This window comes from Pundamilia nyererei, unplaced genomic scaffold (genome assembly GCF_000239375.1).
Source record: "Pundamilia nyererei isolate P.nyererei 1_Seehausen unplaced genomic scaffold, PunNye1.0 scaffold00058, whole genome shotgun sequence".
NCBI classification, from domain to species: Eukaryota; Metazoa; Chordata; class Actinopteri; order Cichliformes; family Cichlidae; genus Pundamilia; species Pundamilia nyererei.
The window spans coordinates 3,277,740-3,304,736 of record NW_005187459.1 but is presented as its reverse complement, the minus strand read 5'-3'; the positions used below and the strand labels follow the sequence as shown (position 1 = coordinate 3,304,736).

The 26,997-nt window shown below is 43.2% G+C and overlaps 1 protein-coding gene across 1 annotated transcript in view; it reads left to right on the top strand.

Annotated features, from left to right (window-relative positions):
* Positions 1–26,997, top strand: part of syne1a (spectrin repeat containing, nuclear envelope 1a) — a 124,397-nt gene that overhangs the window by 55,331 nt on the left and 42,069 nt on the right. The window contains exons 62-89 of the mRNA XM_013911189.1: positions 625–807; positions 1,001–1,144; positions 2,373–2,528; positions 3,452–3,616; positions 4,435–4,607; positions 4,777–4,930; positions 5,099–5,242; positions 5,514–5,678; positions 5,878–6,195; positions 7,292–7,447; positions 10,234–10,404; positions 13,407–13,733; positions 14,083–14,235; positions 14,512–14,679; positions 15,578–15,754; positions 16,884–17,030; positions 18,476–18,601; positions 18,710–18,886; positions 19,038–19,303; positions 19,500–19,656; positions 19,766–20,164; positions 20,366–21,970; positions 22,396–22,733; positions 22,855–22,999; positions 23,162–23,380; positions 24,935–25,221; positions 25,491–25,656; positions 26,527–26,682. Coding sequence (XP_013766643.1) covers positions 625–807; positions 1,001–1,144; positions 2,373–2,528; positions 3,452–3,616; positions 4,435–4,607; positions 4,777–4,930; positions 5,099–5,242; positions 5,514–5,678; positions 5,878–6,195; positions 7,292–7,447; positions 10,234–10,404; positions 13,407–13,733; positions 14,083–14,235; positions 14,512–14,679; positions 15,578–15,754; positions 16,884–17,030; positions 18,476–18,601; positions 18,710–18,886; positions 19,038–19,303; positions 19,500–19,656; positions 19,766–20,164; positions 20,366–21,970; positions 22,396–22,733; positions 22,855–22,999; positions 23,162–23,380; positions 24,935–25,221; positions 25,491–25,656; positions 26,527–26,682 — 6,942 coding nt within the window. The remainder of the gene's footprint in view (positions 1–624; positions 808–1,000; positions 1,145–2,372; positions 2,529–3,451; positions 3,617–4,434; positions 4,608–4,776; positions 4,931–5,098; positions 5,243–5,513; positions 5,679–5,877; positions 6,196–7,291; positions 7,448–10,233; positions 10,405–13,406; positions 13,734–14,082; positions 14,236–14,511; positions 14,680–15,577; positions 15,755–16,883; positions 17,031–18,475; positions 18,602–18,709; positions 18,887–19,037; positions 19,304–19,499; positions 19,657–19,765; positions 20,165–20,365; positions 21,971–22,395; positions 22,734–22,854; positions 23,000–23,161; positions 23,381–24,934; positions 25,222–25,490; positions 25,657–26,526; positions 26,683–26,997) is intronic.

The window sequence follows — 26,997 nt, the reverse complement described above, 5'->3', positions numbered from 1 at the left end:
TGTGTGTGTGTGTGTGTGTGTGTGTGTGTGTGTGTGTGTGTGTGTGTGTGTGTGTGTGTGTGTGTTTTGAGGAGGCTGAAGCTAGATAGTGTGTGTAAGTGATGTGCTGACTGCACAGATGGTGGAGTGGTCCCTGCTGCGCTACTGTCATCGGCTCAGCTCAGAGGGAGGGGTGTCTGTGTGTGTGCATGCTGCATATGCGTGTTTATCCTAATATGTGTGTGTACATTGCCGGTGGGTGTGTATGAAGGCGCTTTGTAAAAAAGAAAAAAAAAAAAGCAGACACATTTCAGGCTCATTGACTTCCCTTATCTGTTATTGCGTCTGTGGGTCAGGCCACTTCTTCATATGCATGTAGAATTAGTAATGACTTCATCTAATGTAATTACTGCTTTTCACAATGTAGGGTCACATTCTGGGACCTTGAGAGAAAATTTGTTGACAATGTAGAGAATGGCTTTGTTACCCGTCAGGCACTGCAGCAAAAGGCAAAAAAAAGAAGAAGTTTGGGATAGTCATTCAGTCTTTTTTTCCCCTCCTTTCACACCCTTCTCCCTTTGTGTGCGTGCTTCAGTTAAATAGTCACTGCTCCTTTGTCTTTGTCTGTGTACTGTATCCCCTTAGGAGTTCTTGAGTGACAGGGAGAATGGCCAGGCCAGGCTTAGTACAGTAGGAGCCAGTGGGGAGCTGCTGATGGCTGTAGTGTCCAAGGACAGGGTGGAGGGAATCAAGGCCAAGGTGGCAAATGCGAGAGAAGACTGGAAAAGCCTGATGAATAACCTGCAAATGAGAGAAGATGCTCTCAAGGTTGGTGCATTGTTTTCCGTGCTTAGCAGATGGCTGCAAAATTACATCAATGTGTATTTAATGTGCAAGAAAGCAAGCAATCATTAGTTTCATTTTTTTTTTATCAGAATGCTCACTTTCTCTGATATTTGTAGAGTTTGTGCAAATTCAGAACCTCAAAAGGTGTATTTAACAAGTTACTTCACATTTGCAGAACCTGCAGGCCCAGATGACAGAGTTTGAGGCCAGTGCTGAGCCTCTGCAGGAATGGCTGAACAGCACAGAGGTCAGAGTTCAGGAGAGCAGTGCTCGCCTACATGACCTTCCAGCCAAGAAGCAGGAGCTCAGCAAACTACAGGTACTGTGAAGCCCACAGTCGTGCTCATGATTCTCCCTGGACATTACAGTCCTCTTACAATGACATTACTTCTGCGGTTATTGTGGCTGATGAAGGGTCAATCTGTTAGTCCACCCCTGTAGCAGTACATCAGGACATTTTAATCAATACTGTAGGGTCCATTTACTGTTAAATTGCATTACGTTAGTGAGGCTGCCCCTTTTACATTTCTCTTCTCAGCTGCTCTCACTGATGTTTTCTAATTTCCTCTCTTCACTCAAATAAACCTTGTCATTACACCGCAAATTGAATATTAAGTAGATTTTCCAAGGATACTAAATAGTCAGCTCTCCATCAGATATGGATCCCTGAAGTACAATTTCAATTCACTGGGGAGAAGAGAAGGACCTAATTACATTTTTCGAGCACCACTGGATCAAAATAGAGCTGCGTCTTGACACAATAGTCAGAAGAAAAGTCCAGAAATCTAATTAATTCTCCTTCTGTCAAAGCTGAAGCACTGCGTGGCTAAAAGGCCTTTTTCAGGATGCGATAACAGCCTCTGCCACGTCTGGCAGAGACAAAAAGGGAAGACAGGCATGAAGCGTTAAAAAAGATAAAACTGACAAAGGGAAAAAAGAAAAATCAAACCCATCTCAAAGCTCTGCTCGTATCATTGTTGCTATTTTTATATTTATTCTGTCCCCCGCTGTAGCACTTCTCGTCATTGCCTTTTGTCTGGTCCCTGCAAGCAATTACATTTCTTCCCACAGCACCTGAAGTACAATAAAACACACAGGCTTCAGTCTCTGAACTCATGTAGGGAAAATCCTCCTTACCCTTTAACATGTATACAACCCGTCTTTGGATTACGTTATCAGCCGTGTCTCCTGTGCCTCTTCTTTGCTGTGGTGTCTAACCTAATAACAGCATTTATATGTAAAAGTGAACATCAGGAGAAATACTGCTGATGCTCGTGTTCCTCTGTTTTTATCCATGTATTTTGATGTGCTCTAGTGTGTACTTGTGACATGTTAATCCCATATCCCTCCTCCTCTGCGCTTCTCGTGCCTCGTGTCTCTGCTGTTATGAAAAATGTTATGTTTTCTGTTGTTTCATTTTCACCTCTAATGGTGCTCACACACAACCACACTTTCCAACCCATCACTTTTTCTGTACCCTGCGCTCACCAACATCCAATTGCTCCGTCTCTGTTTTTCCACCACTTGCCTGCTTCACATCGGCTTAGTGTGTGCTGGAGGAGATGGCGTGTCAGGAGGTAGAGCTGGGCAGGCTGAGGGAAAGAGCTCATCGACTCTGGGAGGGACAAGCAGCCGGAAAGGGCTTCGTCCACAGAGTATCTCAGCTGTCAGCACAATACCTAGCCCTCAGCAACTTAACCAAGGTAACACCGCTCACGCCTTGTAACCTTATTTCTTGCCTTTCCTCTCTTTATGCTCTGCTTCTATCACAGACTGCTACAGTGTGCTGAAATGTGCCTTGCTTAACCCATGTGCTCTTGATAAACACTAAAGAGCTTTCTGTCCAGCTGTGGTGTTCGCTGTTTTGTTGTATGATCTGCCGTGTCATGGACTGCTGCCCCCTTGCACATTAGTCATGTCTCCAAGGGAAGACCTGGTTCCCAGAGTAATTTACCTGAGCTCAGTAATCTCTCTTACCTCTAAAACGCCCTTGTGCTTGCAGCCTCATCAGCATAGAAGGGCCAAGACTGTGCAGCGTACCTTTATCCACTAAAGCACTTCTGAAATGTCACAGCTGAAATGTGTCACTGCTTGAGAAGCTGACCTTTGTGGAGCTCTCATTAAAGTGGTCGCACTCGTATGATTAATTTGATACATCACAGAACAAAATATTACGCTGACCACAGAGCACCATTCTGTTACCTCGGGACAATGAGAGTACCCCGGCGATGATGAATGGGATTTATTTACTTTGCTGGCCAGCCAGTGAAGTGCTATTTTTAGGTCCTCTTCCCTCCTAGACGTGGAAACAGGAATGAAAACACTTCAAAAATTGCCACCAGTTATTGAAGCTTTTACTTTCTGCGCTTTGCAGATCCACAGATGTTGCAGATGTATGAGTGATGACTGAAAACACAATGCGGTTTTTTTTCTTGTGCTATAACATGTGGGTGGGAGAGTCTCTAGAGATGTCTATCTGGGAAAACAAGGCTGTAATTTCAAACACGAACACAGAAAAATATGAAGAAACTGTTGTTGTTCACTGGAAACACGTGTAATGTTTAACTCTTTGGTAAGGAAAGACTTGAGGAGTATAGTCACATTACTCTACTTTAATATCTAACAGGACAAGGCATCCAGGATTGAGCGCATTGTAGGGGAACACCGCCTTTTCTCTGAAGGACTGAAAGAGCTCCAGGACTGGGTGTGTGAGGCTCAGCGGGTCCTCAACACCTGCATCTCCACCACTACAGACAAGGGCTTGTTGGAGGACCGGATGTTACAACTTGAAGTAAGGAAGGAAGACATGGATGGAGTTCTTTAACGGGATACACAAAAAGTCCATTCATGCACATTTTCCTAGCAAGACTTTTCTTTGCTGGCCGCTAGGAACAAAAATGAGTATTCCCCATTAAGTTGGCGTGTGGTTGCTGTAGCTTGATTAAATTTGTTGCGGAGAGCTGTACAGATTGCTGTGGTCCCCTGCAGGTTGCACACAAGATACCAAATTACCAGCAAACAGCTGCAACCAACAACCAAGCAGCAGTGTAATTTAAAAAAAACAATAAGCCGTGAAAGTAATGCCTTACCGTTGAAACCAAGACAAGGTTCTCCATTTCTTGTTTGCGTCACAGGCTTCACAATTTCACAGCCACCTACCAAGAAGTTGTAGAGTGCTGGCAGATAAGTCAGTTTCCATGCAAGAAACGGAGGATTGCAGCAATCTGTTAGTGACCAAAGCAATCACAAGAAGGTTATCAGTCAGCACCCTCTTTACAAGTGATTTCACCCAGCGACAGCAGGAAACCTCCAGACTACCGACTAGAATAGAGACTGGTGTTGCCCTGTTGCCGACCAGTCTCTAGGCCTGTGTGACTGAGCCCTACGTGGGCTAAATCACTGTAACTGAGATATTGTGTTTAAAATTTTCAGAAGTAAACATTACACAGGCTTATTTTACAAACCATTCAACTGCAGATTTCTGACTTGACACAAGTTTTATCTGTAGATATGTTGCATCTATTTTAATGGTTTAGAAAGAAACAGGGCGAGATGCATTTTACCCTTTAGAGAGTTATTTTCTGTCTGTGTGTTCACCTCTATCTGTAGGCCTTACTAACTGCCCGTCAGGAGAGGGAGATCCAGCTAAAAATGCTCTTGACGCGGGGAGAGGCAGTCCAGAGGAACACTTCAGCTGAGGGAGTCCCGGTGATTCGCAAACAGATCCAAGACCTCAAAGACTCGTGGGACTCACTGCTGTCTGCCTCAATCCAGTGTAAAAGGTGAGCATGGGGCAATTAATCTGTCAGTCTTTGATAAATGGGACTGGGAGCTGCCTAGTTTCCCTTGATGGATTTCTGCTAGTTGAAAGGTTAAAGGGATTATTAGATTTAGCTGTTCAGAATCTTGTTTGTTCCCTCTGTGCTAACTTTGCCTTATTTATGGTCACAGTCAGCTGGAAGGTGCTCTGTCGCAGTGGACCAGCTATCAAGAGGACGTGGGTCAGTTTATGCAGTGGATGGATCGGGTTGAAGAGACGCTTAGCTGCTCAGACAGACAGTACTCTGAGATGAGAGACAAGACTGCTAACCTGGGAAAGACCAAGGTATCAAATGCCACTGTAGACTATCCAAACTCTGTATTTAGATTAGCCTGACTGTAATTTTAATTTAATTAAAATTTTAGCCATTTATCCGCTTTAGATTCATGCAGTTACATTTATACCTCAGAGCATCCCAGTTGCAATGATCTATGGGTTCTCCTTTCTTTCCAGCTTCTCTATGAGGAAGTACTGAGTCATAGCAGTCCTCTGGAGACCATTGCCACAAAGGGTTCCAATATGACTGAACACCACACGACACAGCAGGAGGTGCAGCAGCTGCAGTGTAGATACAACTCCCTCAAAGAAAAGGCTAAGGTGCTTACTCAGAACATACGGCTTCATTTTTTCCTCTGCAGGCATTTGAATAATAACCGAATAGTTTGAGTGTATTTCTTTAAAAGCTTGCTTCATGCTTTTTCAGAAATTAATTATTATTAATTATATTCCCCAAAATACTGAAGGGCATGAACTTGTTGAAAATTTTACTGACTTGCCTAATAATTATTGTAAAATCATTACACATATTTCTCTTTGAGCTTGAACTGCTTTCATCCATTAATGTTTGCGTCTTGTTTATTTTTTGCAGAATGCAGTCAGCAAGGCCAAGGAGCTGGTGCTGGTGCATCAAGAGTATCAAAGGGGGTTACATGTGTTTGAGGACTGGCTGGAGAAGGAGCAGGCCTCTCTGGCCTCATTGTCCCATCCAGAGGGAAACGTGGATACACTTGAGAATACACTGCAGCAGCTACAGGTAGAAACACTGTGGAGTTTTATGTCAACTCTATATGGTTATGATCAGAGAAGAGAATAGCTGCAAACTTTTAACCCTGCCTACGCATAGTCGTATTTTTCAAAAGTAAAGCACCTAACACCTAACCCTTTCTAAATGTTTTAAGTCTTCAGTGACCTCCAGTATTTACTTTGTTCTTGACTCTTCATTTTCTTCACAGAACCTGCAGGAGCACTGTTCAAATGGCCAAGCCTTACTGTCCGCTGTGCTCACCAGCAGAGAGAGAGTAATCCCCTGGGGTATACCTCAGATCGAGGACCGAGCCCTGGACACCGCTCAGCGAGAGTGGGCGGCCTATCAGAGCCGTCTAAAGGAGACTCAAGGCCAGCTGCACTCAATGCTGACCCGACTGAGGCAGATGGGACATAAATTCCTGAGCCTGGCACAGTGGCTGGAGGAGATGGAGAGGGTAGCTAATATCAGAAGTAATCGGAGGTCAGACGCAACCACCAAGCAGATTCAGCTGAAGAAACTCCAGGTGAGAAAGAGGCCTGATTGCTGCAGTCCATATAAGATACAGGCCCTTGATATTTCATGCAACTGTCAACACTGTAAAGCTCAAAAGGGAACAACATACTGTCTTATTAGAAGAATTTATTTTTGGGGGCCAGGATGTAGAGACTTCAGGAAGCTACTTCCCCCAGCCAGGAAATTGTTTAGCGATACCCATCCATCTATTTTCTTCTGCTAATACAATTCAGGGTCGCTGGAGGGGCTGGAGCCCATCCCAGCCACCATATGGAATACCATAGTTTAATAATATTTCAACAAATAATTTTTTTTATTTCACTGGTCACTTCAGTCAGAGGTACCTTCTGGTTATACTGAAAACCAAACAGAAGAATATCAAGCTCACAGTTTCGTGATTTACATTTCAGGACACAGAAGAAGCAAACTAACCTAAAAACACAGCCACACATGCTGTAAGCTGTGAAGCATTGTGTCACTTTATACTACAGCGCATCACTTTGTCATGTTTCAAATAAAACAGCAGTATTTCCCGTACTTGGTCTCCTCCCTCTGGAGCATGCTTCCTGCCACTGTCAGGATGCCAGAGAGTCTCAGTATTTTCCTTCCTTGCATTTACACACACACACACACACACACACACACACACACACACACACACACACACACACACACACACACACATGTTGGGGATTCATATCTTGTGGGACATAATGCTTTCCCTAGCCACTTACCCTAACCATCAAAAAAGAAAGTCTAAACCTAACTCTTACCCTAACCCTGACCTTAACCCAATTGCAACCCTGACACTAAGTGTCCACTAACTCCATTTTTGAGTCTCAAAAATGCCTTCAAAGTTGTGGGGACTGGGATTTTGGTCCCCATAAGTGCTGTCGGTCCCCACAAGTGTAGTAAAATTCCAATTTTTGGTCCCCATACACACACACACACACACACCCTTCTGTCCTTCTAGGCCCTATATTGTTTTGCTTGTAATGCGTTTTCTGACACCTGGCTTTTAAATGAACTTTGCTGACATATAAATCATCTATAGCTTTGGCAGTATGTAACTAAAATATAAAAACTTATGTGTCCCTTGTGATCAGGGGTGTCTGGAGGCAGTGCTCACACGGCAGAGTGAAGTCGATGGACTTTCATCTTTAGCCCAGGAGGTTCTGGAGGAAACTTACATCAGCAGTCGTATCAGTGTTACGGCCACTCAGCTCACTGCCCGCTACCACTCCCTGCTGCTCAACATACAGGTTTGGCGCTCTTGATTATCTGCAGTTTAATATAATAATATTGCCTTTATATTCAGTTAATGGTGCTTTGCATTTTCAGAGATCCTTTATCTATTTAACAGTGAGCCACATGAGGGGTTTGTTGTGGTGTTTTCAGCGTTTGTGGTGTTGCTAACCCAGTTGTTCCTCTGTTGCTCCAAATGTACTCAGGAACAGTGTGATGTCACAGTTGTTTGTTTGTTTGTTTTTATTTAACACCATTTCACAAACACAGTCCCCTCAAGATGTTTTATATTGTAATGTAAAGGCCCTACATTCCTGCATGTATTTATATTTCTGCCTTTGGGCGCACTTTGCCAGTTCATGCATTTCTTCACTCACAGATTCTGCTTCCATCTCGGTTTCACCTGATTTACCCCGACCACTTAAGCTCCCAGCACGGTACTGCTTTTGTAGCGTGCAGGTGTTACACTGAGCTTTGCAACCCACATCAGTATGTTGTAGATGTTTGCTGTCACTTGAGGGCAGTGTGGAAAAATCAGCATACTACAATGTGGACTGCTTTTGTTCATGTTTGTGCTAAAGTTGTTCCTTCAGTGTCGCCCTTGCAGCCATGAAATCAGAAGTCATAATAGTCAAAGAAGTTCTTTGCAGTGAACTAAAACTGAGCATCAGAAGCAACCATTGTCTGTGCTTCCATTCAGATGTTTATTACTCTGGGTTTATTATTATCACTGCCTTTCCTGTTCAAGCAGAGTTTGAACCAATCAGCATTCTGTCTACACATAGCTTCATTACCGCTGCAGAAGTATGAATCTCAAATTTCTCACCTGTTCCTGTTTTCCTTATTTGTTCAATATTCATAAAGGCTCAATTTCAGCTGCTCTTTTCTCAGAGCCACCATGCCTGGTGACTGTATCTGTTACATTGCTTACCTCTAATTCTCCATTGTCATCACAGCTTTTTAAAACACTTCACCAGATTTTCTTACCTGCTTCTTTGGATCCACCCTATTGCCTACACTGCCAGCCTTGATATGTAAATGTGTAAACAAGACCTAGGTGTCATTGTGAGTTTAATAAATAAAAAGAATTAAAAACAAGCTGGCTGCAGGTTAAAAAAAAAATTGCGTTACCATCTCAATCATATATTTTAGAAAATGTGAATTTTTCATGCATTGCCTCTGGGGTCTCTTCCCACAGTGTGTTTTTCACACATGATTGTTCTCCCTCACTGTGGAATTTACTCCTGGGAGAGTTTTGACTTTGTTTCTGTAACACCCCATTGAAGTAGCTTTGAGAGTTATCCATGTTACCCCTGCCGGGGTTGTTCTGTATACTCAGATCCAGCCTCTCTATTTGTCTTCTCCTCTGGGTTGAGGGGGGGGGACTAAAGGAAAATCAATGGGGCTCTGCTGGTCTGGAGCTAAAGCTGTAATTAAACGCTACAGAAAGCAATCTCACACCCTGCACCAGGAGTGGAAAAGCTTTGCCTGCACTGCATTGATTTTTTTTTACACCTTCAGTAACACATCTGAGTGTGCGTATGTGCGCATTTGTCCCCCTTTACTCCCTCACTTTTGTTTCTCCACCTCCGTACAGCCCACACCCTTCCTTTCCTGCTAAAATTGTCTCACATATGCATATACTTTACAGTCGTGCCTACACACATATGCAAACACATAACATCCCTCTCAAACTGTGGATGCCTGTAATTATACCGTGTGAAGTGTGGGCCATATGGGCTTGAGGTGGGAAGCTGTTACCTCTGGCTAGTCAGAAAAGGTGTGCACTCAGCACTATCAGCTAATTGGAGCTCCTCACCACAGGATTTGCAAGTTGAGTGAATAATGTGTCAAAACCTGCAAGAAACCCTCTCCATCCTCACGGTGTTATCGACTCAGAATATCAGTCAAGTGGATAATGCGTCAAAAGCATAAAAACCCACTCCTCCTTGTAGTGAAGCTATTGACACTGAGCAGATGAAAGAGTAGAGGGGAAACGGATATTTTCTGTTTTGATGGCTGATGAGAGAGCTTGTGGTCCTTGGTGACTAATGTTAGACTGCTGCTGGGGCAAAAATCACACCTTCAAAAGGAAAGGATACAGGCAGTGTTTTCTAGAATTACCGCAAAGAAATATAATGTTAGACTTTGAAGAGTCTCACCAATAATTCTGACATATGAAACACGAAATCTGTTTTGTTTGTGTTTTTGTCATTTATCCTCAATTTATATTTGACCTACAGCAGTCGACTTAATATTTCCGGGAAGGACTAATGTTGTTTACGAAAGAAAGGGAGGTTTAAGACATTTATATGACGAAAATGGGTGGTTTTAGCCTGTTGCTTGCCATGTATAATTCAACTTTTTGGGATATAAATTAGATGTTCCAATAGGATGCTTTCATAAGGTTTTAAGTCAATAAAGACTAAAAAACAGGTAATTAAAAGCCATCCATAATTCACCTTTTGTGGATATAGGGTAGATGCTGTGGTAAAAAAAAGAAAGAAGAAGAAACATACTTTAACATAACGTTATAGGTGCATGAATGGAAAAAATTGGTATTTTTAGCCCATTGCTAGGCAACATGATGGATATCATAGTATCTGATTTCGATAAGTCCCTTCAGGGGCTTCAGATCTATGTGTGTGCCAAGTTTGGTTGCTCATCTCCTGATCGTCTAGACAGAGTTTTCAGGCAGACAGAGCTTTTATGTATCATAGTAAGATATTTATCCTCCTTAAAAATCCAAACTTAACATTTCTGGAACTTTTTTCTTCTGACCTTCGATTTAATCTACTTTCAGGACACCATCAAACAGCTACAAGAGGAGCTGAGGAGCATTGAAGAGACAGAGAATCTTTGCAAGTCCTTCACCGAGTGGCTTGGCTCGACTCTGAAAAGCTTCACAGCATTAACTGACACTTCTGAACCTCTAGACCAGGCGGCCATGGAGAAGAAGATGAAAAAACTAGAGGTATGTTTATTTAGTTTCACTGTTACATTTCTAAACCTCCACGGTTTAGACCCAAAGTGATGCATTTGGATAGAAGGTGCAGCAGTGCACCTAATGCACCTCCCTGAACTGTTTATGTCAAAGAATTTGAGCACAAACTCATATGAATCCAATTTCACAAGCCAGCAAACAAATCCTTTGTGCAGTTTTCTTTGGCAGCTGCAAAATGGCCGGTAAAATACGCATAGGCTTCCTGTAAAACTTGAAAAGCGTTCATTGTTCGTATAATATTTGGACAGCGCTCTCACCTAAGAGAAAATGACTGCAGCACTTTCTCTTATGTTCATTTCATCAAATTGGCTTTTGAGGGAGGTAGCCCTGCTCAGAAATGCATACACTGTAAAAAGAGAATCACCACTATAGTTTGCCTGGCATAGTTCAAATCGAGTGTGTAGAGGATTGGGTGAGAATGTGTGTATCGATCGGCTCTTTATGAAGACAAAGCGGGTGCTGCTTTAGAGGAAGCGTGGTAGCAGGGGGAGACCTCCCACTGTGTGTAAGAGGATGAAGAAGCGCCGGTGTCAGGAGCCTGCTGGCACAGACACTGTAATTGATGCAGTGCCCTTACTGCTTCAATACACACACACACACACACACACACACACACACACACACACACACACACACACACACACACACACACACTTCTCTCCTCAAACACTCGTTTCATATCATAAAACCCATCCAAAGTGCTAACTAACAAGCTGCAGCAAACCCATGAGTCCTCGCGCATTTTTTTTACTTCTCCATCGCTATATCTCATTTCTCTTTGTCTTCTTCACATACATCCAGAACAGCCTTAACACACACACACACCCGCACACCAAACATAGATGTTTACAATAGATCATCTGGTGCAGTCTTTGCAGTAATCCGTGTCTGGGATCGATGCTCTGTCTCTGCGTATGCACTGAAGACATGCTGCCACCACATGTGTCCTTCCAGCACTGCATATAACACACGAGCGCTTGCTCATCTCCTGCAGTGAGAGCTACAGGGCTGTTCAGTGAGCAGGGATGATTATGCATCGACACAAAGACCAGTAATCAATAGCTGTGTCAAGGGCCATTAGTTGGATTTGGACTTTATTTGATACTGTCAAAGTGTGAGTCATACAGTAATGATGGACTACCTCAGTTGTAAATGTGCTGTGAATTCATTGTACATATCGTGATCATGTAGAATGTAACATATAATTTAATTTGTCCCCTTCAACTGAAGCGTCTCTGTAGTTTTCTTTGACAAGATTTATTTTGAAATGACTGGCTCGTGCAAACATGTAAACAAGGCAAAATGCAAAATAGAAAAGGGTTGGTTCTCATTAATAAGCACCCCCCCCCTCCTTTCTCCTCCCTCCATAATTTTTAATTTCATTCGCATTTCATAAATGTTCAAGGTCATATCCTCCCCAGAGTCCCTGATGGTTTCTGATGCACACAGTCAGAGTTTTTTCCCCAAAGGTAAAGGTAAATCGCCCCATTTTTTTAATTCCATATTTGTAACTGGGAATAATGAATGCATTTAGTTTAGCACAGAAATTGACATATGCTTCTTAATTAATTTGAACAAAATTTTGAGCTATGCAGAATTAAACATGCTCCTTCTGTTCTGTGGTTTCGCTGCTTTTCATGCACTGACGGCAGAGACTGCTAAACTGCTTAAAGGGTCATTTTTGTAATGTCCTTCCCCTTCTAGTAGGTAATGTAACTGCTAAACATGGTTGGCAGATCCATAGTAGATGCAGTGCAGTAGATAAAAGAGCCCAGGCACTGATGCAGAATCACCAGTTACAGCAGGTGGACAAGGAACTTGACTGGGATAATTGGGTTGACGTGCTATAAGACAGCTACAGCAGAAAGGGCATGATGTCTTTAAGACCTGATATACCTTGTTCACAAGACTGTACTGCCTTATGCTATATGGAAGCCATAGAATTATTAAATTATATGAGCCTATGCAAGTTTAAAACCTTACGCTGATAACTTATTTGATGCAAAGACAGATTGTGAGCACCAAATTTTGATCATTCTCTTAAGTGAAGTCACTGATTATTTCAGATTCTGGAAGAACAAAATCTTGCAACTTTAATTCAACATATAAACAACTGCCACTGCTGCTAAGATGGAAAACTGATATCAGGTGTGAGATGAAGAGGCGATAATGAGTTTTTCAGCACTAAATCTAAAGTGCTGTAACTGCAATTACTGCAGATTTCTTCTTTTAGCTCTTGGTAAACACAGAGAACTATATGAAATTGAAATGTAGTCAGTGTCGCTCATTAAAGCCATAAAGCGTGAACGCCATTACTCGAGTGACGAGTGAGCCTGGAGCATCACATTAAGCGGGAAGCATGGACGTGTGCAGACAGACGCGGCTCTTGTTATATTATATTACCAACAGCCATAGCTGGAGATCGGGGATTGCTGAAGTGAGAGGCTACTTTCTACACAAGCAATAACAGACTGATGATGAAAGCTAGATGGCATCCCATAGAGTGGAGGTGTGAGTGTGTGTGTGTGTGTGTGGCATGTTATGGTTGCCCTGGAAACCCTGCAGCTACTTGTGCCTGTTAAGGGCCTGTTATAATTGGGTCCTCCTTTCATATTATTCACTGTGGTTTCTCCCCAACATGACCTCCCAGTCCTCTCCACATCGCACCATGCAGGTGTCAGCCTACCCGATGAGTTCAAAGCTTTTCAAATGCACTGTAAGGCTTGTCTGGGTGACTGGGACAGCACCGGAGGTGAAGGACAAGGGAATCAGTGATCTTGTATTGAATGCCAGCCTCAAAGTCAGTGAAGCTATGATATAAATCTATTTTATCCAAGAGGATGATTTACTCTTTTCTTTCATTCAGTAGTGTGTAAACTGCCTTGGCTGAAGGTCAGTTAGTAACAAGCAATGGTGATAACACAGTAGCAGGACCCATGGTGAGCTCTATTCATGCTTTCTCTTTCTCCCAGAGTCTCCAGTCTGAGCTCCAGCACGGTCACAGCTTCCTGAAATCACTTAGGGAGCGAGCAGAACAGGCGGCAGGCTTCCTGAATGAATCTGCAGCTGAAAGTTTAGGAGGAGAAGTAGAGGCGCGTCTTTCCCAGCTGGAGGAGTTAGCCGGAGGCCTCAGGCAGGAGCGCAGCTTCCTTGAGCGGGCATTACTGCTAGCTAAGGAGTTCCAGGACCGGTACAAGGCTCAGGCTCAGTGGCTGGTGGAAACCAAGGCTTTGCTTCGTACGCCAGTGGAGCCCAAGGCTGAGCTGTATCAACGCAGAGCACAGCTGACTAAGTATAAGGTATAGTATAAAAAAAGTGAGGGGGACATCTGGATTAATTTTACACTAAGTGATTTTTTTCTCTTTGGCGAATTCAACAAGACTAATATTAGCATAATGAACCACATGAGTGACCTTGCATGTCTGAAAATTAACTTTAAAAGTAGATTTGCTTTAAATAACTGCTGACCATTTTCCAGAGTCATAATGACAGATGCTTATTGGCCGCTTTAACAGCAGTTGGCATTAATAAGTAAACCCTATTAATAGTAAACTAGATTTAAAAAAAAGCTTAACATCTAACGCCACATAGCATACCCTATTGTGCGGAAGATACTGAAGATAAAGCTGGTCTGTTTGTGTGTTTTAGGCTCTGTTGCAGATGGTTCAGTCCCATGATGGAGCCATCAAGTCAGTGCTGGAAAAGGGCGACGCTCTACTTTCCTCTGTCCACTACCCCTCCATTCGAGATAAAATAAGCAAACTACAAAAGGACTACACTGGACTTTGTAATACTGCCTTGGTGAGAAGCTGTACACAGATGACAGTAGTTCTTTTTGAAAAAGAGGACAAACTAATGTACTTTCCATGCAGGCAGAGCAGCAACTTTGGAATCAGCTTCACATAAATTAAGTGCATGTACATGCATGTGGATGTTTCTAAAAAGTTGTGTAAAACTAGCTTCTGATAAAAAACAAAACAAAACACTGTTGCTTCTCAGTGTCAAAGAAGCTTTCCTGCCCAGCTGTTGCATATGCATTGTCATCAGTATAGTTTGTCTGTGAACTGTGTGGTCCAGGCTCATGTGGAGAATTTGGAAGGCCAGGTGAAGGAACAGGAAGCTTACCACAACGAACTCCAGGAAGTGGAGCGCTGGTTGCTGCAGATGTCCAGCAGGATGGTGACCCCTGATCCCAGTATTAGCGGCAGCCTGGAGGCAGCCACTCAACAGCTGGCCAGACACAAGGTACCCAAATAAAATATTTCACTTTTGCTGTTTTTGGACGTATTGGTTGTATTTAATGACAAATCGCCTTAATTGGGGGACAAAAATGATCCCCTGTGGCCTGTACTACTACTTGATGTTTGTTTTATTTGATGTTAGTGTCATCATCATTTGAAAGGGTTTTGTTGCATATAGGATGCCAGGGTTACTGTCTTCTCAATAAATTTTACTTATGCCTCTTTTACACATGGGCACATACATATACATATATATATAATTCCCTTCTTACCCCAGCGGGCAGTCTTTATCCTTGAAGCTTGGGTCCTCTGCCAGAGGCCTGGGAGCTTGAGGTTCCTAGGTCTGCGCTCTTCTGGACAGAGATCTCAGACGTTGTTCCTGGGATCTGCTCAAGCCGCTTGCCTAGCTTGGAAATCACTGCACCTAGTGCTCCAATTACCACTGGGACCACTGTTGCTTTCCCCCCTACACATCTGGTCCCTTCTGGGGATCCTTGGGGTTCCCTGGATGGGACTAGTCCCTTCTGGGGAACGTCCGGCTATCCCAGTGTCTCCCATCGATATACTGCTCAGACCTCATTTTGCTGGGCATAAGTGATTGGCATGGTGTTTGAGTTTGGCAATAATAGTGAATTTTACGACAATTAATTTGGAAAAATATCAGACTTTTGCTTTGGACATGAAACCATAAGTAATATATTAATAATGAAATGTTTTCTTTTAGTAGTAGGTTCAGTCTAAATGTTTAACAGATGCTGGATTTAGTCATCATTTAATCCAGACAGTTTAATAGCTCTTTGTGGTCACTCTGCTCAAATCACAAATGTACAAGCTCATCTGCTATTATATCTCCACTGGAGATTCTCTCATAAAATCCTACGTGGTTACTTTATCCTCCACAGGCCATCATGGAGGAAATTGCAGGGTTTGAGGATCGCTTGGCAGGCCTGAAAGAGCGAGGAGACCACCTGATGGAAGGCTGCAGTGACCGTGTGCAGAGCAGGCTGAGACAGCAGGTCCAGGCACACCAGCAAGGCACCAGAGACAGCTACTCTGCCATCTGCAGCACAGCGCAGAGAGTGAGTGAGGAGGAGGAGGAGATGGAGAGATGGAGGGAGGGAGGGAGGGAGGGAACGTGGAGGAGAAGGGAGGGAGTTGTGGGAAGCTGAGAAAGACAGATAGTCTGTCTGTCTATGGAGCAGTGAAATGGTTAATACACATTCATGAAGTAATTCTTGGATGTCCTTTGGACGAGACGTGCATGCACAGAAACGCATGGTTTAGATATCAGTTCCGTTAATATTCCAACAGATTAGACAGCAACTTAATCCTAAATCATTCTGACACTTAAACCCATCTCTTAAGACAGCCCTTTACTGCCAGCGTAGAGGGCACAACCAATTAGGGCTGCCAAAGTGGAGCTCAACAGCAGCCGTATGCGGACAGACCCCACCGGCCAAAATCACTAACTCAATCTCGCCATATTAATCTCCGTGTATCCCCTGTCAGCTCCACTTTTTCATGCTTGAGCCAAAAATGATCACACACCACCATTCAGCGACTCTGGCGAGCCCCCATAATCCAGCCCCACTCTGTCATTTTGGCATCGTCTGTTCTGTCATCATAGCTCACCTCCCAAGACACTACCTCCACCACCACTCACACATCCAATCTGGCATTGTGTGATCCAGCCACACTTTACCACTACACTGCTGGCTTCTCTACAACTGCGCCTCAAGTGTTACGATGGCTGCCAACTGTGTCCCAGCGCAGCACAGCTCTAATATCCTGCCTGCCACTTGCCACCATGCCAGCCTTCTAGCCTTTGCCAAATACATTGGGCATTTTGCCAGTAGTTGCCCCCCGTTATTCCTCTCTTTCGGGTTCTCATATTAACACTGTCAATCAGTCCTTGCTGTTCCGCTCTCCCCTGGAAGGCATGGACGCCTCCACATTCAACACCTGTTAAATATAACAATGAAAAACTGCCTAATCATTTGGGTTTCAATCTGTCATTGTGTTTGGCCATAGGTTTTGACTTCAAAGCATTGTAGCACTGTGTCATCTACCAACAGTTCGTTGTTTTCACTCCGTGTTCTTGCATGTGTTTATTCTGCTACTGTTGGTAAAACAGAAAACATTTAAATGGTTTGCCATGCAGAGGTGCGTCAATAAGAGCACTTATATTTAGCTTCTTCTGTATTACAGGTGTATCAGAGTCTGGATCATGAGTTACAGAGACATGTGAGTCTGCAGGACACACTGCAGCAGTGCCAGACGTGGTTGAACTCTGTGTCAGAAGAGCCAGAGCCTCCTACACATCCTTCTTTCAGCCTCGAGGAGGCTTTACAGCAGGTTAGTAACCATACATACATAAAGTAAGTATTAGGGATGGTATTGATAAGATTTTCACGATTCCGATTCCATCTTCGATTCTGTTTAACGATTCGATTCTTTATCGATTCTCTTATCGATTCTTATTTTTTAAAAAGGAGAACACTAAGGTCGATTAGCTTAGAACTTTGTTTTATATCTTCTCTTTGAACAAGATAGAAATTTAGGAGTAACATGGCCTTACAAACCCAACCGTGAGATCTTAAGAGATCCACAGCCTGTGGCTCTTCAATGGGGTGTCACAGGGTCCCCAGGAAAAAAAAATGTAAATGTAAAATAATAAAATAAATATTCTTCTGTAGCAATAATAATAATGGATTGATATAGCGCTTTTCAAGGCACCCAAAGCGCTTCACAATGCCACTATTCATTCACTCTCACATTCACACACTGGTGGAGGCAAGCTACGGTTGTAGCCACAGCTGCCCTGGGGCAGACTGACAGAAGCGAGGCTGCCATATCGCGCCATCGGCCCCTCTGGCCAACACCAGTAGGCGGTAGGGTAAAGTGTCTTGCCCAAGGACACAACGACCAGGACAGAGAGCCCGGGGATCGAACCGGCGACCTTCCGGTTACAGATACGCTTCCCAACCCCCTGAGCCACGGTTGCCCCCAATAACAAAGTATAATATAAATTATTCTGTAACAATTACACAAGAATATCCAGTAATGTCTCTGCCTACAATTAAACACATTCACTTACCGAAAATCGGGGGCATCTGATGTGCAAGCCTTTGACCACAAACTTAGACGAATGTCACCGAGCAGTGACTATCCTGACCTGAAAGGAGACGCTACCGGTAGACTGCAGCGAGAACTGCCAGCATCTGAGCCAGACTCTGTCTGTCTCTCTCATCATGGTCACCTAAATGCACAGTAATGGCAGGTTTTGTAATAAGGCAGATCGCGCTAACATAATATGCACTGTTAGTTGATTATTTACCTGCCGCATTAACGGGAGAGGACGTGCAAACGTTACTGCTGCTGCTGGGTTGAGATTCACGAGTCCGGAGCGGAATTAAAAACATGACATTCATTATCTACTTTGCAAGTATTGCAAGTTGCCCTGTTGTCATCCGTTCTCGTAAAGTATAATCAAACTTTTGAGCGTTTGAGCCGCTTCGGCGCCGTGTTTCCTGCCAGGTAAATGACGCTCCGCAATGTGGTGACGTCATTCGGGGCGACTGGAATCGATAAGGGAATCGTTTGCAAAAATGGCAAACAATTCCAAGGAATTGAAACAGTGGGAACCGGTTCTCCACAAGAACCGGTTTTCGATACCCATCCCTAGTAAGTATACATAAAATATATCGATGCTAATTTTGTAGTGAGAGAGGATGTAGTGAGGATATAATATGCCCAACCAGTAAAATCAATAAAATTAATAGACAGCTATATACAAACAGGTGAAGCAGGAGCGGGCTCTGCAGGAGCAGGCTGGCACTTACCTCCAGCTTGTGTGCGCCACGTGTGACCTGTGTGAGCCGAGGGTGAGGGAGACCGCAGCAGCTATCCAACAGGTCAAACTGCAGGTCAGTACACTTTAAGAAGCTTTTAAGCAAAAGAGTACACGTTTCAGCATGCATGTTTATAGCTCATATACCCATCGTGAAATGACTGCACTTTATTGTTGTGTCTAGATTGAGGAGCGTATGCTGCTTTGTGAAGAGGTAGCCGACAGCTGGAGAGACATCGAGGAGCAGAAGGCAGATCTGGAGACCCAGCTAATAGAGACAGAGCAGCAGCTTCAGAACCTCACCAGGAGACCTGCAGAGCTGGAGCCTAAGATTGCACAGAACCAGCTGGACAAGGCCCAGGTTAGATTTTACTATTTTACTTTTTTTACATTTTTTTTTTTTACACTTTTTTACATTTACATTTTTCAAAGAGTTTTCTTTTAGCTAAAATCATACAATTTGAGTTGCTGCTCAGAATAATCCCAGAAACCAACTCTTATCTTTCTTCCAGGAGTTCCTGCAGCAGATTAAGGAGAAACAATCTGAGGTAACACGTCTGCATGAAGCCATCGGCAGGTTGATGGACGGACAGGTCTCTCCTGCCCTGGAGGAGATAAGGAGACTGAAGAAAAGCTGGATGGACCTGGGCCAGCGGGCTGAAGAGCTGGAAGCCCTGCGGGGGGAGGACATGCAGCGAAGTGGAGAGTACCAGGAGAGTGTTGTTGCTGTAGAGGAACTTTTCCATCAAGTATCCAGGGAATGGGACTACCTTGCTAGGTATCAGACTTTTTTGTTTTTATCAAGGCTGTAATGTCATTCTCTGCATGGCATCCACTTATGTATATACAGAAATAGCTATATATATGAATACACAACATAGTTTTATTAGTCTTTCTACCTCAATAAAGACAAAAGTTTACATTTTTATTACTATATCCCTGATGTCCCTTAACTCATGTACATATGTTACTAGGGCTGACACAGAGAGTACAAGTGAGCATCTAGAAGCACTCAGGAAGCTCGCCAGTGACTTAGAGGAGCAAAGAGAAACTCTGGAAGACTTGAGGGACCAGAGACAAGCTATCCTGCCTCGACTTAGCCTGCTAGACAAGGAGCTGGTCAAACAACAGGTGAGGACATTATTTTTTTCTATAACTGTATGTGTCCAGCAATATGCTAATATGATCACACGGTCGAAGTAATATTGACACATTTTCTGTAAATATTGTATTTCATCAGGTGGGTCATCTGGAGCAGCGCTGGGCACAGCTGGAATCGCTGATTCAGCAGAAGATCCAGGACTCTGCGCAGATGCTAGAGGATCTTGCTCGAGTGGAAAATCAGCTGAGAGATGCCAGAGAGTGGGTGGAGGAGCAGCGGCCTGCCCTCACCTCTGCCCTGAAAACCAGCCCACCCCCCGATCTGGCCCAGAGTTTCCTGTTTGACCACCTGAGCGTATGTGTAGAGCTGGAGGCCCGTCAGCAGCTGCTCGGTCAGGCAGTGAAGGAAGCTCAAGCTGTGGCTTCCAGGCTGGGACTGAGTGAAAAGAGACGCCTGCAGGAGCTCGTTGAACAAGCCCAGACTGAAGTGGAGGCTCTCGGGGCTCGGGTTGCCCAAAGGAGGAAGTACCTTAGTAAGGTAACAGCTGGACTTATGATTTAGATTGAAAATAACATTTTAATTATGCCTTAATTAAAGGGGCTAATTATATCCTGAGCTATTAGTCTGGTGAAAGAAAAAAAAACCCAAAGAAAAACCAGGTAGTCCAAGAAATAAATTCTGCTTATCCTTCCAAAGTCCATTTGTAAATAAATTGTGATGTTTCTGTCTTCCTCTCAGGCCTTCACAGAGAGGACACAGTTCCTTCAAGGCCTGGGGAGAGCATTGTCTTGGATACAGCAACAGGAGAGGAAGGCCTTGATAGATGACCACATAGCACTTCTTCCTGAGGACCTGGCAAAGCAGGTTGCTGGATGTCGAGGTGTTCAGAGCAGCTTACGAGCTTATCAGAGGGAGCTGGCATCTCTCTGGGTACAAGGCCGCGATCTGGAGAGAGATGCCACTGACAAAGAGAGAGCAGAAACGCTGGCAAGACTTGAGGAGCTACAGTCTGCTTTTGAAACTGCTCTCCAGAGGACTACCCAGCATCTTGCAGCCTTAGAGAAAGCCTTGACCTCCAGGAAGTACTTCCAGGTTGACCTAGACAAGACTTGTCAGTGGCTGAGACAAGCAGATGACATAACATTTCCGGAAATCAATTTAAGCACTGCTGATGATAGTTCGGATTTGCAGTCACAGCTTTCCAATTATCAAAATGTCCTAGAACAAGCTTCCGAGTATGAGAACCTCCTTCTTATTGTCCAAAGAATAGGTCAGGAGATCCTCCCTACTCTGAATGAGATCGACCATTGCTACCTGGATGAGCGGCTCAATGCCCTGCCACAGCAGTACAATGCCATCCTAGCTCTAGCCAAAGAGAAGAAAGACAGGGTCCAACAGATTATCCTAGAACGGAAAGAGTTCTGCACTTTCTTTGATATTACTCGTAATGCACTGGAGGAGCTTCAGGAGCAGTTTGACAATCTGGAGAAGCAGACTATCAGTATTGAAGAGGAGGAAGTTGTTAGTTTAGTTAATGAATACAGAAATATAAATGAAAGTTTAGTCCATATTAGCTCTGCTGTTAGAGAACTGCACGGGAAAAATGAGGGTTTCCTCAGTAAAGGTCAGCACTACAGAGCTGAGGAGACACAGCAGCTTGTGAGTCTCCACAACACACTGAAAAGGAGAATTGATCAGAAGATCAAACACTTACATGATTGCTTGGAAATACTATCTAAACACAAAGTAGTTTTTTCCAAGTTAGACTCAGAGTTACAGTCTGCTAAAGAGGAGCTGGTGAAATTGAAATCAGACAAAGAAGTAAGTGCCATAGATAAAATCTCAAGTCTTTATTTACTGCTGGAAAATCTGGATGGAGTGAACTCTCAGGCTGAAGAATGCAACCAACAGATGGAAAACCTTTGTCTTACGACTGATGCTGCTGCCTTTCAGGAAACTAGACTGCAGCTCCAGTCACTGCAGTCTTTACAATGTGACGCTAAGCGTTTCGTTGAAGAAAGCGAAACGACAGTCGCAAAAAATGAAGACTTCACAAGAGCTGTTGAGAAAGTGTTCGAGTGGTTGAGGATGGTTAAAGACAAAACGAAGGATCCTTTGACCTTTTCAGAGGTCAAAATTGAGAGGATACACGAGGAAGTGCGGAAACTGAAAATCAAGGAGGAAGAAGTGAAAAGTAGACTGAGGGTCGTTGATGTCTTGGGTGCACGAGAAAAGCAAAAGTACCAAAGCAGGAAAGCAACCGTTCCTTCCCATGTAGAAGAGAAACTGCAGGAGCTGGGAAGGCTGGGAGATGAAGTCCAACAAGGAATTTGTGCAAAACAAGTATGTAATTATGTTTGTTGATTGCTTTAATTCACCTTATAGCTATTTTCTGATAGTATTGTGACGTTGCACTAAATGTAATTGATATACATTTGAAAATGACTGCCTCAGTCATTGTCCACAGTATTCCTGAGCCATCATTCATGGTTTAAAATTCTAAATGTTACTTTCAGTGTCATGTCCTCCCTCACTGTTAATATTAATCAACTTGGGGAGGTTAAAACATTTCAAATATATCCTTAGCATCTTCTTCTATAAAAACAAGACTACTGGTAAGTTTAAAAACAGGACATTTTTACACATTAACAGCAAAAATGTGGTTTAATGTTTAAACAGTGCCCTTCTCTATCAACTCATTTACATAGATAAAATCTTGTGGGAGGCCAGAAAAAGAAGTTAATTAAATCACCTTTTGCATATTCTAGCTGGCTGTGGATCAAGCACTTTCCTTGGTCCAGAGGCACCACTTATCTCTGCAGTCCATGCAGAAATGGCTAGACTCCGCTGCGGCTTTGCTTCAGAGGGTCACCACAGGGGTGGAGCTCGAAAACCAAGCAGACTGTGCACAGGATCTGGAAGAAATTTTAGCTAAGGAAAAAAACTTCAAAGCTGGTTTACAGGAGTTCGGGACTTTGGATCCCTTGCTGGTGGATTTTCTGGAGGCAGGAGTGATGAGTGGGCTCAGAGAAAAAGTAAACACAATGCAGCTAAGAAGCACCGAAGTCAAACAGCAAGTGGATACTTACAGAGAAGTGTTGGAGAGGTGTGTGCTATATCAAGTATACATATACAGTTTATATTTATTCCATATACCTAAAATGACGTTGTGCATAGTTTCTTTATTATGTCACCCATCATTGATGTTCAATCTGAATGTTTCTTAGATGTGCAGCTCTGTGGAGCTCCTTCCAATGTGAGAAAGAGACCGTGGTTGAGCAAATGAATGATTCAGAGGGCAGGATGGCCATGTTCACTACAGCTAAAGCTGTAAGCGCCCACCAAGCAGAAGACAAGTGTCAAAGATACCAGGTGGGTCACTGTGTCAGAGAAAAAGAGATTCTGTATTAGAAATTACAGAAATGATCTAGCCTTTCCCAGGGGTTGTATCTTTTAGTTTTGCATGATATGTTTGAGGAGAACATATTTATTAAACAGCTTTGTGTCGTATCTCTTATAACCTTTTGGTTCTAGTCGCTGGTGGCGCATGTTGACCTGCTGGAAATGCCTCTGAATGCTTTGAAAGAAAGAGCAGCAGAGCTGGAGCAATTAATCTCTGAATCCAGCAAAGCTATCACCAGTCACGTTGTGTCGTCGCTATGGCAACGGTGGACCCGTCTCCGCAGTGTGGCCCGAGCCCAGGAGAGGGCACTGGAGGACACTGCTAGAGAGTGGAGGAACTTCAATGAGAAAGTAAGAGACAGTTTACCCGTGGGTTTTTGTGCATGTTATTGGTGTGGTGGTCCTCACGTATTGGCCTGCTTTCTGGGGAATAAAGAGCAGGTCCCCACACTGTAAATCGCTGAAGTAAACCTTTAGGGAAAAGGTTTACTTTAAGGTCCCAAATCATGAAAATGTGCTTTTATTAGCTTGAAGATGTAAAAAGTATAAATTTCCTTGTCACCGTAATTTTTCTAGCACTCTCCACAACTAGACCGCCTTCTAGTTTTATAAACCACTGAAAACTGGATGATCAATGATTATAGACATATAGCTAATAAATGCAACACATCCTACTCTCTGACTGCTCGGTTTCTTTTAGGTGAATGTGAAAGTCCTAGTTAAGCACGCAACTCAGACTCTTTTTAAGTGTGGCTGTATCAGAACCTTGTGCACGGTCGATTTATTAGCTTTAGTGGATGATAGTTTGTACTTTGCCAGGTTGGTGAAGCAGACAGGAGTAGCAAGGAAACTAACTGGATCATATAAAAAATATTATTTTCAGAGTAGGCTGTGTTTATTTTATTACTTCTTTGCTTTACGTGATATGTGACGGCCTTTGCTAAGAGAAGACTTGTTTTATTCTGCTGTCAAAGGCACCAGACTCCATTGATAAAAACACTCATACTTTGCCGAACACAGAAGAGGCTGATCTGCCTCAGCTTGATCAGTTAGGTTATTTCTGTTATTGTGTGGCTTTTATGTTGAATCACCAGAGTCCCACTCTGACGGTCCGGAAACTTGCAGAGAATATGGGACATTTTAGGTTTGGATAAAGGTTCAGGTAAGACAAGCATTAGCTATGGCTGAAGCAAAAGTCAGACAGAGTACGTCACAAGTCTTCAGTCTGTCCCTGTGTGGTCTCTATAATCAACCCTTCACTGGCGTCCAGTTAAGTCCCTGTTTATTTTAAGAATGCTGTGGTCCACCCACTTTTTCACTTTTTGTTTTGATGTTTTAGTGTTTTGTTTTATTTATAAAGGTGCTTTGTAAATAAAATATGACTTTACTTACTAACTTTACTTCTGCAAAAATGCGTCTGCAAATTTGGGTCAAACACAGTAACCGCTGAACACCAGTTGGTGTGCAGTGATGTAACTCCAGGCTTTAGGCCAGTTGTTTCCTTCTGCCAAAACACTGTGTCATGGAGTGTTTTCCCGCCTTTTGACCTAATTTGTGTTTGAACGCTCTCTGTTTCCCATAAATACCCACAAGACACTCTTCCTAAAAAAGGAAATGAAGTCATATTGTAAGTAACTGTCACTTCCTCATATGTGGCACATTCCTGCTGTCCACTGTTTTTCTGTGGCCCCTTTGTTCAACTGGGCATGATGTCATCCTCTTTGTCCACTGATTCCTTTGACTATCACAAAGTCTTGTCGCACATAAAGTAGACTGGCAGCAATCACAAGTGAAAACAGACAAAAATGTTAGTAATTATGTCTCCCAGCCCCTTTATTAAACCCACAAGCTCTACATGAAGCTGAATGTGGAGAATAATTCTGTAAATAAACATCTGTCCCTCAGATGGAGAAGGTACGATCGGTGTCCATGGACCTCCACGGTCGTGTCCCAGACAGCACGGTTGAGAAAGCAGCCACCAGGGCGGCGCTTCAGAGTCTCCTGGAGTACCACGACTCCTTCAGTCTGGAAGTGGAGAGGGAGCAGTCCATACTGGCTCTGCTGGGGCAACAAAGTTGCAGTCTCAGGGGAGAGGATGACAAGGTGGAAGTGATGGAGAAAAGCACTGAGAATGGACACAAGGAGACGCCGTGCTCACAGGAGATCCAGAGCATGCAGGCGCAGTATGACAGGTGAGATGACTGCTGCTGGGGCTGCTGACAGCCACTTTATACTCATAATGATTATTGCTATAATTGTTCAACTTAGGTAGGTGGATATTTAAGTTGTTTTACAGCCTCCTAGTACAAGGATAATTGGGCTACTTTTCAGTTTATCTTCATTTTTAAAAAGAGTTTCTGCTTTTTACCACTTAAATTTGTTTATAGTAAATGTAATAAATATCCCATTCAGACCGAAATGTGTTTGTTTATTTTGATCTTTTTCTTCCTTGTCTTGTCAGCCTTGTGTTGCAGGTGCGGGCTAGCAGGACTCAGGTGCATCAGGAATTGAGGGAGAGAGAGGAGGTTGAGAAAGAGCTAGGCTTAGTCAAAGGCTGGATCCAGGACACCCGGGGTTTATTGCTGAGTCCCACTGCAGACCTGGATTCACTGCTGCAAGAGCTAGAGGTAAAGGACTTACTAGTCTCACACATAAAGCAAACATAGTCTGACTTCAGTGGTGTTTTTTTGCTTGTTTAGACACAAATACAATGTATTAACATCATTAACAGATGTGATTATGTTTGAATGTGTGAGTGTGAGAGTAAAGCTATGGATTTACTTGTTTATCTATGTTCCTACCCTCACCTGTGGCAGCAAGCTGTTAGTAGTCATCAAAACAATGAGATGGTACATGGAAGTGGTAAAAATGAATGAAGGGTCTCTGGGCTCTTCCTTAGAGTAAGAACAGTGGTCATTTGGAAGAGGCTCACAGTAGAGTCACTACTCTCCCAATTGAAAGGAGCCTGTTGAGGTGGTTCAGACATCTGATTAGGATTCCTCCTGGGCATATCCTACTAGAAGGAGGCCTCAAGGCAGACCCATGACAAGTTAGAAAGGTTATTCCTCTCGGCTGGCTTGAGGATGCCTTGGTGTCCTGCGGGGGAGCTGGAAGAGCTTAGTCTGCTACCTTGTGACCAAGAGCCAGATAAGTGGTGAAAAATAGATAGATTAATGGAAAAATGATTAAAAGGGATTTGTAGTCATTCATGTAATAATTACAAATTTAAAAAAACACCCAAACAATTTCTAAAGTGAAATCACCAATAATGAAATGTTGCTATTGGTGGATCACTGCTTTGTCTCCATGAAGTTATTTTAACTCCCTGACAAAGATTTATACACTTAAATGAGTTAGTTAAGTTAAACAAGACCAAGCTATAACGGGAGTTAAATTTTTGATTAATTGTTGATCATTCAGCTTGATTATAACCATGTATATTTCATCAAGTGCAGCTTCTCGTATGTTACATTCATGTCATACACTTTGCCTTGTAGACAGCACACGGTGAGGTGATCAGCAGACGTCAGAGTGTGGAGCGGATGACAGAGCTGCAGCAATCAAAGTACCAGGACCTCCAAGCTGGCCTGCCCTCTGAACTCAGCATGCAGCTAGCTGAGGTGGCGCTGGCTCTGGGATCTGCTGAGGATCAGGTAAGCTCATTTTACTTATTGTATTATTTGACTCTAATAATGATGCATGTATGAATATTATCAATGAAATATGACACTGATTTGTTTAACATTCATTTAGTCTTGTCAAGAGGTTTATGTTAGTATTTGACCTATGTTTTTTTAACTGTGTATTTCTAAGGTATTATGTGGTCTAATTGTTAAGGCTCTATTACACAATCACAAAAGTTCTGTGTTGGATGTTGTCTGCAACTCTTTCTTCACACATATTCTATCTGTAACTTCTCTGCCACTAACAAAAAGCCAAAAATGGATGTTAAACAAACATTGTGTGTG